General features: G+C 39.6%; 1 protein-coding gene across 2 annotated transcripts in view; it reads right to left on the reverse strand.

Moving 5' to 3' along the window:
- Window positions 1–439: 439 nt before the first annotated feature.
- Window positions 440–16491, reverse strand: part of COL6A5 (collagen type VI alpha 5 chain) — a 166537-nt gene continuing 150485 nt past the window's right edge. For both annotated transcript variants that reach the window (XM_060406600.1, XM_060406598.1), the window contains one exon: window positions 440–1229. In XM_060406600.1, coding sequence (XP_060262583.1) covers window positions 1210–1229 — 20 coding nt within the window. In that variant the 3' untranslated portion in view covers window positions 440–1209. The remainder of the gene's footprint in view (window positions 1230–16491) is intronic.

Consider the following 16491-nt stretch of genomic DNA (forward strand, 5'->3'; position numbering starts at 1 on the left):
CATTCATAGGTATACAGGTGTCCCTCTCATCCTGAACCTTCCTCCCGCCTCCCTCCCTACCCCTTCCCTCCAGGCCTCATGTTGTTGATAACCCATGTCACTTTTAGATTTAGGGATCTTATGTACTCTTAGGGGAAAATAAAACTTTATTAAATGAGTAGAGTTTGCTCTAGAACTTCCCAGGGAGCAGTAAAGGCTACTGTAAAAATTTTCAACAACCTAGAATTAGTTGTATGGATTACTTAAAAATTATTTGAACACGAGTATTATTAAGGAGAATAATAGAGAAAAAGTATAAAAATGCCTTTAGTAGTATCCCCTTAACATAGTCACTTTAAAAATATACAAAATATACTCACTGACTTGGTAATTATCCTGCACTGCTGGTCTAATGGGTCTGCGCTGGACTACAGGAAAGTAAAAATGAACAGAACAAGTGTCCATGTCAAACTTGTCTTTATTTTAGAACTTGTGTCTTGCTAACATTGTAATTCCCAAGAACAGTTCTGTCACATAGAGTACTCATGTTTTTCCATACTGTTTTTTTGTTCGCAGCCAAAATCAAGTACAGAGTAAAGCATGCCAAAGTGTAAAACAGATGATCACAGCACACAATAGCACTTTATAAAGTTAGCCTCATCTCACTTTTTCTTCCTTACAAATTCCATTGTTTTGTAAACGTCCTGGAAAAGGCAAACATTGTCTATGATGGTAGCAGCTGGACAGATGGGGTTTTACAGGTTAATCAGTGTTAAATGCAGCTCTAGGGACATACCAGAAATGAAGACATGGGCATGGATTTTCATTTCTCAAAAACAGAAGACATTCCTAGGAAATTCTAATCCAAAATCCTTTTTAATCCAGTCCAATTTGAGATATAGATATGATAAAAAATTATGACAAAAATATCCTGTAGGCAGGTGCACCATTACAGAGATGTCAGAGAAAAGATTCAGTTAACTCTTCAAAGTCAGGTGTCCCAATTCTCGGGAGAAATGAAATCATTTCTAGTTTCTCCGGTCTGCTCATTGATGTCTTCACTCAGAGAAGTCTTTCCCTTAGATTCAGAACAGAACAAATTTAACATGTTATTAGTCTTGAAAAATTCCTGCCACTTATGACTCCACTTCTAATAGATGATGTATACTTCCTAGTTAGAATCATATGGAATTTCTCATGCCAATGGAGCTATGTTCCTTTCTGCTATGATCATCTTGTGTCTTCACCATCTGCAAAACAAAAATATGTGTTGCTCTTAATGTCACTGGATTTATTTAAAATATTCCCTTTAGAGTCTATTCCTTTTCATGCCACATAAGAAAAAAAATGGCATAGTTTTGCCATTTTCAATAGTCATGATAAAATAGTGGTGTGATCATAGATATAAAAGAACAACATGTAAATGGAAGTATAGATATACTTCTTCCTGGGAAAATACCAGTACATTGATGATCTGAAATTTGATGCTTAACATATTTAGTGATTGGTAAAAGAAAAGTGCAGAGATAGAAAGATTCTGCCCAGAATCCCTCTTTTTTTTAGCATTAATTTCTAATTTTGGGGGCAGTAATTTCCCCTCCTATCCCTCTTCCCCACTCTTCCCTGATCACCTCCTTGTGAGCTTTGGCTTCCAGCATCAGCTCATACTAGTCTTTGGAATGTTGGTGTCCAGCTACTGACTTTAACCTCATAGAGCCAGAGTACTTGGGAGTTCAAGGCAACTCTTGACCAATCAACACTCTATGAAGGAGTAAGAAAGCCTCTAGTCAAGAAAACTCTGAAGCACAAATCACAGGAATAGCTTGGAAAACCATTAGACATTGATGAAAGAAATTGAAGATGATACAAATAGGTGGAAAGATTTATTATGCTTATCAATTGGAAGAATTAATATTGTTAAAATGACTATATTACATAAGGCAATCTACAGATTCAACTCAATCTCTATCAAAATATCAGTGGCACTTTTCATAGAACTAGAACAAATTAACTCTAAAATTTGTATGGAAACCCAAAAGACCCTGAATAGCCAAATGAGCCTTGAGGAAAATAGAGCGAAGCCATAGGCATCATGCTCCCTGATTCCAAAATATACTACAAAAAATATAGTCATCAGAATAGTATGGTACTAGAAGAAAACAGACATATAGATCAATGGAACAGAATTGAGAGCCTAGTGATAAACCTATGTTTATATGGTCAATTTAACTACAAAGAGGGAGACAAGTATACAGAATGGAGAAAAGGAAGCCTCTTCAATACATTATTTTGGGAAAACTGTATTAACCTAGATAGCATATTGAAAAGCAGAGACTTTTCAGTCTTTGCCAACAAAGGTCCATCTAGTCAAAGCTATGGTTTTCCAGTGGTCATGTATGGATGTGAGAGTTGAACTGTGAAGAAGGCTGAGCGCCGAAGAATTGATGCTTTTGAATTGTGGTGTTGGAGAAGACTCTTGAGAGTCCCTTGGACTACAAGGAGATCCAACCAGTCCATTCTGAAGGAGATCAGCCCTGGAATTTCTTTGAAGGGAATGATGCTGAAGCTGAAACTCCAGTACTTTGGCTACCTCATGTGAAGAGTTGACTCATTGGAAAAGACTCTGATGCTGGGAGGGATTGGGGACAGGAGGAGAGGGGGACAACAGAGGATGACATCACTGGATGTCATCACTGACTTGATGGACGTGAGTCTGAGTGAACTCCGGGAGTTGGTGATGGACAGGCAGGCCTGGCGTGCTGTGATTCAGGGGTTGCAGAGTTGGACACGACTGAGTGACTGAACTGAACTGAACTGAGCTGATAGCTATATAAAACAAAGAATCAAACTGGACTGCTTTCTCACACCATAAACGTAAACTCAAATGGATTAAAAACTTAACTCTGAAATCATGCAACTCCTAGAAGAAAACATAGGCAGCATGCTTTCCTAAAGGACTGACTCTTTATGAAGAGAAACAAAAGCAAAAATAAACAAATGAAAGTTCATGAAACTAAAAACAACTTTTGCAGTTAAGGAAACTATCAACAAAACAAAACAAAAAAAGGCACTCTACTGAATGGGAGAAGATATTTGCAAAGGGTAGGTCCAATAAGGGATTAATATGCAAAATATACAAAGAATATTTATATATACATATATATAAATGTGTATTGTGTATATATAAATAAATAATGAAATATATATATATAATGTATATGTCTATATAATGAAATGCTACTCAGCCATAAAAATGAAATCTTGCCCTTTGTGACAACATGGATGGATCTAGAGAGTTTTATGCTAAGTAAATGAGTCAGACAGAGAAAAATGAATACCATGTGATTTCGCTTATGTGTGGAATCTAAAAATCAAAATAAGCAAATGAAACAAAATAAAAATAGACTCATAGATACAGAGAACAAATGGGTGGAAGCTGGAAAGGATTCAGGGGATTAAGAGGTATAAACTTCCAGTTACGTAATAAATGAGCACATTGGATATGTACTTTCTTTGATATAATAATATTTCTTATGATTTACATAGTGTTTTCTGTTTTACATAGTTTTTCTTCAGAATTCTGAAGCTGCAACTTAGCCCATTCATTTTTAAGGACATATCCCCATGTAGTCTAATTGCCAGAACTAGGCTTTATAGTAAAACCAACCAACTAGTCCTTACTATAAAACAATTTCCACCTTAAAGAGAGTCTGATTTCTTCTTCCATTTGAAATAAATATATTGCTAAGGATCTCTGTTATGACATTCTGATATTTCATTCTGAAATACTTGAATGATTAAGGCTCTTGCTACGATTCTTTTGGTGTGGTGAACCCATGCTTGCTCTCTTTCGATGTTTCTCTTGTAATGCTCTCTGCTTTGTTCTCAGAATTTTCACTCAGGAAAGCCGTATCCTTTGACAAGGGAAATGGAACACGCCAGTTTAATAAATGAAATGTATCATAACTCCAGTCATGCTCACTCTGTCACATATGTAGATTCAGAATATCCAAACATGAGTTCCACTACCCAAGCTCTAGCAACACATGTCCTCTGTAACAGAAACATGTACAGTATGGGAAAGATCTGAATTCTTACCTGGTGTAAAAAAGGCCTACAGATCCAATATTTATTTATTTGTTTGTTTTTTCTGCTTAGTTCCTTTATTTTTTTTGAAGATTTTAATATAAATTTATCTATTTTAATTGGAGGTTAATTACCTTACAATATTGTATTGGTTTTGCCATAAAGCAACATGAATCCACCACAGGTGTACACATGTTCCCCATCCTGAACCCTCCTCCCACGTCCCTCCCCAGACCATCCCTCTGGGTCATCCCAGTGCACCAGCCCCAAGCATCGAACCTGGACTGGCGATTCATTTCATATATGATATTATACATGTTTCACTGCCATTCTCCCAAGTCATCCCACCCTCTCCCTCTCCCAGAAATCCCTTGCATTCATATACACTAATAATGCAAAAATAGAAACAGAAATTAAGGAAACTATTCCATTCACCATTGCAACAAAAAGAATAAAATACTTAGGAATATATCTACCTAAAGAAACAAAAGACCTATATATAGAAAACTGTAAAACACTGGTGAAAGAAATCAAAGAGGACACTAATAGATGAAGAAATATACCATGTTCATGGGTTGGAAGAATCAATATAGTAAAAATAAGTATACTACCCAAAACAATCTATAGATTCAATACAATCCCTATCAAGCTACCAACAGTATTTTTCACAGAGCTAAAACAAATAATTTCACAATTTGTATGGTAATACAAAAAACCTCAAATAGCCAAAGTAGTCTTAAGAAAGAAGAATGGAACTGGAGTAATCAATCTGCCTGACTTCAGGCTCTACTACAAAGACACAGTACAAGACAGTATGGTACTGACACAAAGACAGAAAGATAGATCAAAGGAACAAAATAGAGAGCCCAGAGATAAATCCACATACCTATGGATACCTTATCTTTGACAAAGGAGGCAAGAATATACAATGGAGAAAAGGCAATCTCTTTAACAAGTGGTGCTGGGAAAACTGGTCAACCACTTGTAAAAGAATGAAGCTAGAACACTTTCTAACATCATACACAAAAATAAACTCAAAATGGATTAAAGATCTAAACGTAAGACCAGAAACTATAAAACTCCTTGAGGAGAACACAGGCAAAACACTCTCTGACATAAATCACAGCAGGATCCTCTATGACCCACCTCCCAGAATACTGGAAATAAAAGCAAAACTAAACAAAGGGGACTTAATTAAAATTAAAAGCTTCTGCACAACAAAGGAAACTATAAGCAAGGTGAAAAGACAGCCTTCTGAATGGGAGAAAATAAGCAAATGAAGCAACTGACAAACAACTAATCTCAAAAATATACAAGCAACTCCTGTAGCTCAATCCCAGAAAAATAAACGACCCAATAAAAAATGGGCCAAATAACTAAACTGACAATTCTCCAAAGAAGACATACAGATGGCTAACAAACATGAAAAGATGCTCAACATCACTCATTATCAGAGAAATGCAAATCAAAACCACAATGAGGTACCATCTCATGCCAGTCAGAATGGCTGCGATCTAAAAGTCTACAAGCAATAAATGCTGGAGAGGGTGGGGAGAAAGGGAACCCTCTTACACTGTTGATAGGAATGCAAACTAGTAGAGCCACTATGGAGAACAGTGTGGAGATTCCTTAAAAAACTGGAAATAGAACTGCCTTATGACCCAGCAATCCCACTGCTGGGCATACGCACCGAGGAAACCAGAATTGAAAGAGACACGTGTACCCCAATGTTCATTGCAGCACTGTTTATAATAGCTAGGACATGGAAACAACCTAGATGTCCATCAGCAGACGAATGGATAAGCAAGCTGTGGTCCATATACACAATGGAGTATTACTCAGCCATTAAAAAGAATACATTTAAATCAGTTCTAATGAGGTGGATGAAACTGGAGCCTATTATACAGAGTGAAGTAAGCCAGAGAGAAAAACACCAATATAGTATACTAAATAGATGGGGAAACAGTGGAAACAGTGTCAGACTTTATTTTTGGGGGCTCCAAAATCACCGCAGATGGTGACTGCAGCCATGAAATTAAAAGACGCTTACTCCTTGGAAGACAAGTTATGACCAACCTAGACAGCGTATTCAAAAGCAGAGACATTACTTTGCCAACTAAGGTCCGTCTAGTCAAGGCTATGGTTTTTCCAGTGGTCATGTATGGATGTGAGAGTTGGACTGTGAAGAAGGCTGAGCGCCAAAGAATTGATGCTTCTGAACTGTTGTGTTGGAGAGACTCTTGAGAGTCCCTTGGACTGCAAGGAGATCCAACCAGTCCATTCTGAAGGAGATCAACCCTGGGATTTCTTTGGAGGGAATGATGCTAAAGCTGAAACTCCAGTACTTTTGCCACCTCATGTGAAGAGTTGACTCACTGGAAAAGACTCTGATGCTGGGAGGGATTGGGGGCAGGAGGAGAGGGGACGACCAAGGATGAGATGGCTGGAAGGCATCACGGACTCGATGGGCGTGAATTTGAATGACCTCCGGGAGATGGTGATGAACAGGGAGGCCTGGCGTGCTGTGATTCATGGTGTCGCAAAGAGTCGGACACGACTGAGCGACTGAACTGAACTGAACTGAATGCATATATATGGAATTTAGAAAGATGGTAACGATGACCCTGTATGAGAGACAGCAAAAGAGAAACATATGTATAGAACAGATCCAATATTTAATTGGCACTTTGTTTGACAACTCGTCCTCCAGCCTGTGCTTCCCTAAGAAGAATTTACACCTGGGAAATTGTCATACAAACATTTAGAATGACTGAGAAACATGCCGTTTTTGTGTGTGTATGTGTGTGTGACATGGGGGCACTTGTAAAAGGGGATACAGGAAAGAAGATCTCCATGATTCTTCATATGTAACCATTCTCAGGTAGATAGAGTCCTTTAGTACTATTTCTTAGAAATCCATGCATTTGAAAGTCTTTGTATGTCCCCCAGCGTCCCTAAAGTATAAAATACAGAAGCCTTGCCCAAGTGCCTCCATAATACAAAAAAGAAAGTTGAGGACCAGGGCAATCAGGTGACTTTTCATGATCACAATGCTAGTTACTGACAGAACCAAAACTAGCATCTGGATCTCCTTATTCTCAGTTTAGCCTTCTTTCCACTATGGCTGCCACCACCATCATCATCATTATCATCATCTTAAACAATACCTAACATTTATTAAACTTTTACTCTTTGCAAACTGCTGTTTAAAGCACTTTACGTTCATTTACTGCATACATTAACCTATGATGTAGGGTACTGTTACCCCAGGTGGAGAACAGACTCTTAGGCAAAACAATGTGCCCAAGATCAAATGACCAGTAATGGCAGAAATAAGATTCAAATTCGTGTCTGTTCCTTTGGATTCATTCTTTCAACTACTGTTTCCCAAAGTGGTTTCTATAAAACATGAGTCTGAAAAGATGCTCCCTGAAACAAAATCAAAGTGGTCAAAGTGGCTGACTATTAGCCCTTCCTTCTCTCAGAATTACAATGAAAATGAGCTCATTAAAGTCAATGAGAAATCATGCCAAAAAAACCCAAAAAACAAAAAACAAAAAAAACACCTACTTATTAGTATTTTACAGAAACATGATTTTCCTCAGATACTTGTAATATCTAGTGACAGGACCCCCATTAAGAAGACTAATTCAAGCTCAAGGTCTGTACATTAGGTCAGTGGTTGGCAAACTCTAGCCTGCATCAAAGTCATCTGGAAGGCCCTGACCCAAGCTTCTGACTTAGTAGGTCTTTGGTAGACTCCAAGAATCTGCATTTCTGATGAATTCCTAGATGATGCTGATGTTCTTGGTCGAGGGACCACACTTTGAGAGACAATGCACTCAATGATGGAAAAATAAAGGCTAAGAAAGAGTCCTGGGGTTGGCATAATGGAAAAATGAATACAGATACACTTTTCAAAACGAACATCAAAACCTTTCAAATGTACATTATGATGAGCAAATAGAAAGTGTGTACATTAAGTAGGTGGCTAAAATGAAAACATCAGAAAAAATGGGCAGGTAAAAAGAAAAGCCCACTCTCTTTCGGAAAACAAAAGTGAGCAAAGCAGTGTAAATTCTGACTGTTCTTCACAATAGATTTTTATTTTTAATTGTCAAACATATTACCAGGCAGGTAATTCATAGGACAAGCCTAGTTGATTATGTACCAGGCACAGTGTGTAGTGTGAGCTTTAAAGGTATCATTTCCAACCTTTCAGCAACCAGAGGTAGGTTTTATTATCTCCTTTTCAAGCTTTAAGGTGTACTTTTGTTTTATAAACATAATTATAGAGTATGAATCACTGTGACAAAGCAGTAGGTGCTGTGATGTTCTTTGGGAAGATGCTTCAGATGTCTGCATCTTCTACGTCCTTACCTATAAAAAGACACAGTACAGCTCAGAGATTTCTAAAGCTTTTTTGATTTTCAAATGCCAATTTCTCATAAGCCTAAGAGGAAAGCCAAAGTGAGATTTTCTGAAGAGACTCAGATGGACTTCAAGGAGCAGGGCTGACCAAGTCACCAAATCAATCAGTCAGCTAGACTGCTCTGAGAGAAATGATTAAAGAAAGCATCCACTTCTATAGTGATACTGTTAGTCTCTCAGTCATGTCCAACTCTTTGCGACCCCGTGGACTGTAGCCCACCAGGCTCCTCTGTCTATGGGATTCTCCAGGCAAGAATACTGGAGTGGGTTGCCATGCCCTTCTCTGGGGGACCTTCCCCACCCAGGGATCAAACCACCATCTCCTGCAGCTGCTGCATTGCAAGGTGGATTCTTTACCACTGAGCCAATGGGGCAGCCCAAGTATGGGAAAAAAAACCCCTAAATCTGTGTTTCCCAAATGCGTCTATGCATTATAATCGGCCTGATATTTGCTGATCATTCAATTGCCAAGCCCACACTCATATCAATTAAATCACATTCTCTGGTATTTCAAGGTAGTTTATGGCTGAAAATGCCAAGATTAGTAGAATCAGAAGGATTGCAATCAAGCAAGCATTATCAATAACTTTCTCATTTATTGTTGTTTCTCATGATTTCTCCCCTTCAGAAGTTTTCTCCATTTTTCTATTTTATTATACATCACACGTACAGAAGTGGAGGGCTTCCCTGGTGGCTCATATGGTAAAGACTCTGCCTGTAATTCCTGTGCTTACATTGTTAATTATATTCCTTACTGTTGTGTTTAATTGCTCAGTCATGTCCAGCTCTTTATGACCGCATGGACTGTAGTCTGCCAGGCTAGTCTGTCCATGGGATTTTCCAGGCAAGAATACTGGAGTGGGTTAGCATTCCCTTCTCAGGGGATCTTCCCAACCCATGGATCAAACCCAGGTCTCCAGCATTGCAGACAGGTGCTTTACCATCTGAGCCACCAGGGAAGCTACTGTTTCCAGATTGTGTATTTCTCTTTCGTTTTCAGCAGTTTGATTTTAATATGTCTGAGTGAGTGGGGTTTTCTTTGAACTTTTAAAATCTGTAACATTGTGTCTTTTACCAAATTTGGGAAGTTTGGGCCATTATTTTCTCAATTTTTTTTTTTTTTTTCCTGAATGGATCCCTTTCTACTTTCCTTCTAGAATACCAATGAAACAAATGTTAGACCTTTTTATATTGTTCAAGTTTCTAGACTGTTCATTTCTAAACATCTTCTTTGGTCCCTGTCTCTTTCTCTTCACCTTCTGGGACCCCTATAGTGCGAATATTGGGGCATTTAATGTTGTCCCCGAGGTCTCTTAGGCTGTCTTCATTCCTTTTCACTCTTACTCTACATTCCGTTTGCACTATGGATTTCCACCATTCTGTGTTCCAGGTCACTTTTCTGTTCTGCCTCGGTTATTCTGCTATCGATTCCTTCTAGTGTGTTGTTCATCTCTGTTTGTTTGTGCTTTAGTACTTCTAGGTCTTTGGTAAACATTTCTTGCATCTTCTCCATTCTTTTTCTGAGATCCTGGATCATCTTCACTATCATTATTCTGAATTCTTTTTTCTGGGAGGTTGCATGACTCTATTTCATTTATTTTTCTGGGGATTTATCTTGTTCCTTCATCTGGCACATAATCCTATTTCTTTTCATTTTGGTTAGCTTTCTGTGATTGTGATTGTGGTGTTAGTTCTGGACACTGCTGGGATTGTAGTTCTTATTTCTTCTGTCTGCCCTCTGGTGGATGAGGATAAGAGGCTATGCAAGCTTCCTGATGGGAGGGACTGGCTGTGGGGAAAATTGTGTCTTGCTTTGTGGGCATGGGCAAGGCTCAGTAAAACTTTATCAAATTGTCTGCTGATAGGTGGGGCTGCGCTCCCTCCCTGTCAGTTGTTTGGCCTGAGGTGACCCAGACCTGGAGTTTACAGTCTCTCAGTTAGTCACTTCAGTCACTCAGTCATGTCACATGACTCTTTGTGACTCCATGGACTGCAGCACGCCAGGCTTCCCTGTCCATCACCAACTCCCAGAGTTCACTCAAACTCATGTCCATCAAGTCAGTGATGCCATCCAGCCAGCTCATTCTCTGTTGTCCCCTTCTCCTCCTGCCTTCAATCTTTCCCAGCATCAGGGTCTTTTCAAATGAATTAGTTCTTCGTATCAGGTAGCCAAAGTATTGGAGTTTCAGCTTTAGCATCAGTCCTTCCAATGAATATTCAGGACTGATTTCCTTTAGGGTGGACTGGTTGGATCTCCTTGCAGTCCAAGGGACTCTCAAGAGTCTTCTCCAACACCACATTTCAAAAGCATCAGTTCTTTAGCGCTCAACTTTCTTCATAGTCCAACTCTCACATCCATACATCAGTTCAGTTCAGTTCAGTCGCTCAGTCAAGTCCAACTCTTTGTGACCCCATGAATCGCAGCACATCAGGCCTCCCTGTCAAACACCAACTCCCGAAGTTTACTCAAACTCATGTCCATCGAGTCAGTGGCCATCCAGCCATCTCATCCTCTGTCGTCCCCTTCTCCTCCTGCTCCCAATCCCTCCCAGCATCAGAGTCTTTCCAATGAGTCAACTCTTTGCATCAGGTGGCCAAGGTATTGGAGTTTCAGCTTCAGCATCAGTCCTTCAAGTGTGAACCCAGGACTGATCTCCTTTAGGATGGACTGGTTGGATCTCCTTGCAGTCCAAGGGACTCTCAAGAGTCATCTCCAACACCACAGTTCAAAAGCATCAATTCTTCGGCGCTCAGCTTTCTTCACAGTCCAACTCTCACATCCATACATGACCACTGGAAAAACCATAGCCTTGACTAGACGGACGTTTGCTGGTAATGTCTCTGCTTTTTAATATGCTATCTAGGTTGGTCATAACTTTTCTTCCAAGGAGTAAGCGTCTTTTAATTTCATGGCTGCAATCACCATCTGCAGTGATTTTGGAGCCCAAGAAAATAAAATCTGCCCCTGTTTCTACTGTTTCTCTATCTATTTGCCATGAAGTGATGGGACCAGATGCCATGATCTTCGTTTTCTGAATGTTGAGCTTTAAGTCAACTTTTTCACTTTCATCAAGAGCCTCTTTAGTCCTCTTCACTTTCTGCCATAAGTGCAGTGTCATCTGCATATCTGAGGTTATTAATATTTATCCTGGCAATCTTGATTCCAGCTTGTGTTTCTTCCAGTCCAGTGTTTCTCATGATGTACTCTGCATAGAAGTTAAATAAGCAGGGTGACAATATACAGCCTTGACGTACTCCTTTTCCTATTTGAACCAGTTTGTTGTTTCATGTCTGGTTCTAACTGTTGCTTCCTGACCTGCATACAGATTTCTCAAGATGCAGGTCAGGTGGTCTGGTATTCCCAACTCTTTCAGAATTTTCCATAGTTTATTGTGATCCACATCATCAAAGGTTTTGGTATAGTCAATAAAGCAGAAATAGATGTTTTTCTGGAACTCTCTTGCTTTTTCGATGACCCAGTGAATGTTGTCAATTTGATCTCTGGTTCCTCTGCCTTTTCTAAACCCAGCTTGAACATCTGGAAGTTCACAGTTCACGTGTTGTTGAAGCTGCCAGCTTGGAGAATTTTGAGCATTACTTTGCTAGCATGTGAGATGACTGCAATTGTGCAGTAGTTTGAACATTACTTGCCATTGCCTTTCCTTGGGATTTGAATGAAAACTGACCTTTTCCAGTCCCGTCGCCACTGCTGTGTATTCCAAATTTGCTATCATATTGAATGCAGCACTTTCATAGCATCATCTTTTAGGATTTGAAATAGCTCATCTGGAATTCCATCACCTCTACTAGCTTTGTTCGTAGTGACGCTTCCTAAGAAGGCCCACTTGACTTTACATTCCAGGATGTCTGGCTCTAGGTGAGTGATGACATGGTATTTTTGACCTCCAAGAGGACTTACACCAAGATGCATCTCCCAGGACTGCTGTTTCTGTGGCAGACTACTGCCAGCCCACGCCTTGGCAGGAGACCCTCAAACACTCACAGGTAGGTCTGGCTCAGTCTCCTGTGGGGTCACTATTCCTTTCCCCTGGGTCCTGATGCATACATAGGTTTTATTTTTTTGCCCTTCAAGAGTAGAGTCTCTGTTTCCCCCGTTCCTATGGAGGTCTTGTAATCAAATTACCTTGGACTTCCAAGTCAGATTCCCTGGGGATCTCCAGTCCCTTTGTCAGTTCCCCAGGCTGGGGAGACCGATGTGGGGCCTAAGACCTTCACAGCAGTGCAAGAACTTCCTTGGTATTACTGTTCTCCAGTTTGTAGGTCATCAATCCAACGGGTATAGGATTTGATTTTATCATGATTGCACCCCTCCTACCATCTTGTTGTGGCTTCCGCTTTGTCCTTGGATGTGGGATGTCTTTTTTTGGTGGGTCCAGTGTCTTTCTGTTGATGGTTGTTCAACAACTAGTTGTGATTGTGGTGCTCTGGCAGGAGAAAATGAGCTCACGTCCTTTTACTCTGGCCATGCTGTCCACCTTTGTTCATTTTCTAAAATATCCTTTCTCTCTTCAGATCAGGTAATGAATCTACCCTGAAATTCACTGACTCTTTCTTCTGTCTTCACTCTGCTACTGAGCTCATCCAGAGAACTTTTAAACTTTCAGAGATTGTATTGTTTTCTTTTAAAACTTTTACTTGGTCCTTTTTTTTCATCTCTATTTTTCTGCTGATAGATATTCTCAGCAGAGAAATACAGATTACAAAAGAAGCCAGCCCACTCCAGTATTCTTGCCTAGAGAATCCCCACGGACAGAGAAGCCTGGCGGCCTACAGTCCATAGGGTCGCCAAGAGTCAGACATGACTAAAGTGACTTAGCACTCACATCTCATGGAGCTCAGTTATAATAGCTGCTTTAATGTCTTTGTCTGATAATTGCAATATCTGAGTAGATTTGAAAGATTGCATCTGTTGTCTTTTCATTTGAATACCGTTCACAGCTACTTGTTCTCTGTTTTGTTAAATAATTTTGGATTGTATAATAAAAAAAATTTTTTTTAGGTTTGATGCATCTTGGTGTTTTAAAAAGACATTTTAAAAATTGAAGTATCATTGATTTACAATGTTGTGTTAATTTCAGGTGTACAGCACGATGATTCAGTTATACATACATGCATATTAGAGAAGGCAATGGCACCCCACTCCAGTACTCTTGCCTGGAGAATCCCAGGGACAGAGGAGCCTGTTGGGCTGCCATCTGTGGGGTCGCACAGAGTCGGACACGACTGACGCAACTTAGCAACAGCATACATATATGTGTATATATTTTCTTTTTCAGATTATTTTCCCTTATAGGTTATTATAAAATATTGAATATGTTTCCCAGGTGGTGCTAGTGGTAATAAACCCACATATCAGTGCAGGAGACCTAAGAGACATAGATTCTATCCCTGGGTTGGAAAGATACCCACGAGAACAGTTTGGCATCCCACTGCAGTACTCTTGCCTGGAGAATCCCATGGTCAGAGGCACCTAGCAGGCTATGGTCTATAGAGTCAGAAAGCATCATACACAACTAAAGCAAAAGCACACACACACGCATATATAAAATATTCAGTGTAGTTCCCGGTGCTGTACAGTAGATCCTTACTGGTTATCCATTTTATATATAGTAGAGTGTGCATGTTAATCTCAAACTCCTAACTTATTCCTCCCTCCGCCCTTTCCTTTTGATAACCTTAAATTTGTTTTCTATGTCTGTAAATCTATTTCTATTTTGTAAGTAAGTTCATTTGTACTTTTTCCCACATATAAGTGATAGCATAGGATATTTGTTTTTCTCTGTTTGGCTCACTTCACTTAGTATAATACTCTCTAGGTTCATCCATGTTGATACAAATGACATTATTTCATTCTTTTTTATGGCTGAGTGGTATTCCATTATGGGCTTCTCAGGTGGTTCTAGTGTCAAAGAACCCACCTGCCAATGCAGGAGATGTAAGAGATGCAGGTTTTATCCTCGAATCAGGAAGATTCCCTGGAGGAGGGCATGGCAACCCACTCCAGTATTCTTGCCTGGAGAATCCCATGGACTGAAGAGCTGCAGTCCATAACGGTCACACAGAGTCAGACACAACTGAAGTGACTTAGCATGCATACAATATTCCTATATATACACTAGAACTTCTTTGAATATTATATTTTATAGATTCTAAGTCTACTATAATTCTCTGTAGAGTGTTAATTTTGTAAGTAGACAATCAGTATGCAAGGTTCAGAATGTCAACGTCTCACTTTCTATGGGCAGTGGTTTTGATCACAGTTTAGTGTTCAAAACCTTTGGTATCCTGTTTTGATTCTTTCCAACCCATGTACAACCTAGGGGAGATTCTGGGACTTACTTCCGTAATTAAAATTACAGAACCCCCTCCTCTGGCTCTTTTCACTGAGGCAACCCCAACATGCTGACCCATAGGGCCTGACTTCTCAGTTACCATGCCCCAAAAGATAGGACTTCTCATTAATTTTAGCTGTCTAGCCTTATGTTCAGCTCTAAACTGGAGTCCACCTTTAGAGCAAAACCACAAGAGAAAGGAAGGAAAAAATGGGGTTTTCTTTCATAATCTTGGACACACAGGATTTCCTAGTGTTCCTGGCCAGAAATATGAGGTTTCTATCAAGTTTCAGCCACCTGCTCCACGGTCATCGTGCAGACCTAAGAATGCAGCTCTGCACTTGGCCGAAGGAGAACAGAAGACAGGAAACCCAGGCCCCACCACAACGTCTGCTTCTGCTTACCGCTCAGAGTTCATGAGTGGTTACTTTTCATGTTTTGCCCAGAGCGTTCAGCTGCAGTAGGTGGGAAAGAGAGATACTAAGGGCTCACTCCATCCTGAGGCCAAGCAGGTTTAGTCTTTCGCAACCAGATCAGGTATTTCATCAGGTTTATATTTATTTTTCCTTTTCTTACATCTTAGCTTCTCTCTCCTCTCTATGCTTTTCTCTGTCCTCACCTCTTGTTTTCCATAATTTCTCTCATTTTATTATATTCCATATATTATCTACAATTAAACTCATATCTAATATATATAGTATATATGAAAATAACATGTATATGTATATAAAGTATACATGGAATATATATATACATATTATTCTACTATATATACAGTGTATACATACATTATTGTGAAGGGGCATGAGTTTTCTATTTTCTTTTCTCTCTATAGTATATAAAGTGTATATAGTTTATATTAATATATATAATGTATGTATACATTATATATAGTAAAATAATCTATATATAAATTATAAATAAATACACAAAACATATGTATTTACTATGTACTATATATATATATTGGAGAAGGCAATAGCACCCCACTCCAGTACTCTTGCCAGTACTCTTGTGCTATAGCTCTATACAGTCAGAAAAAAAACAAGAATGGGAGTTGACTGTGGCTCAGATCATGAAATCCTTATTGAAAAATTCAGACTTGAATTGAAGAAAGTAGGGAAAACCACTAGACCATTCAGTTCAGTTCAGTCGCTCAGTCGTATCCACTCTTTGCGACCCCATGAATCGCAACACACCAGGCCTCCCTGTCCATCACCAACTCCCAGAGTTCACTCAAACTCATGTCCATCGAGTCGATGATGCCATCCAGCCATCTCATCCTGCCGTCCCCTTCTCCTCCTGCCCCCGATCCCTCCCAGCATCAGAGTCTTTTCCAATGAGTCAACTCTTCTCATGAGGTAGCCAAAGTATTGGAGTTTCAGCTTTAGCATCAGTCCTTTCACAGAACACCCAGGACTGATCTCCTTTAGAATGGACTGGTTGGATCTCCTTGCAGTCCTAGGGACTCCCAAGAGTCCTCTCCAACACCACAGTTCAAAAGCATCAATTCTTTGGTGCTCAGCTTTCTTCACAGTCCAACTCTCACATCCATACATGACCACAGGAAAAACCATAGCCTTGACTAGACGGACCTTTGTTGGCAAAGTAGACCATTCAAGTATGACTTAAATCAAATCTC

This window comes from Ovis aries, chromosome 1, assembly GCF_016772045.2.
Source record: "Ovis aries strain OAR_USU_Benz2616 breed Rambouillet chromosome 1, ARS-UI_Ramb_v3.0, whole genome shotgun sequence".
NCBI classification, from domain to species: Eukaryota; Metazoa; Chordata; class Mammalia; order Artiodactyla; family Bovidae; genus Ovis; species Ovis aries.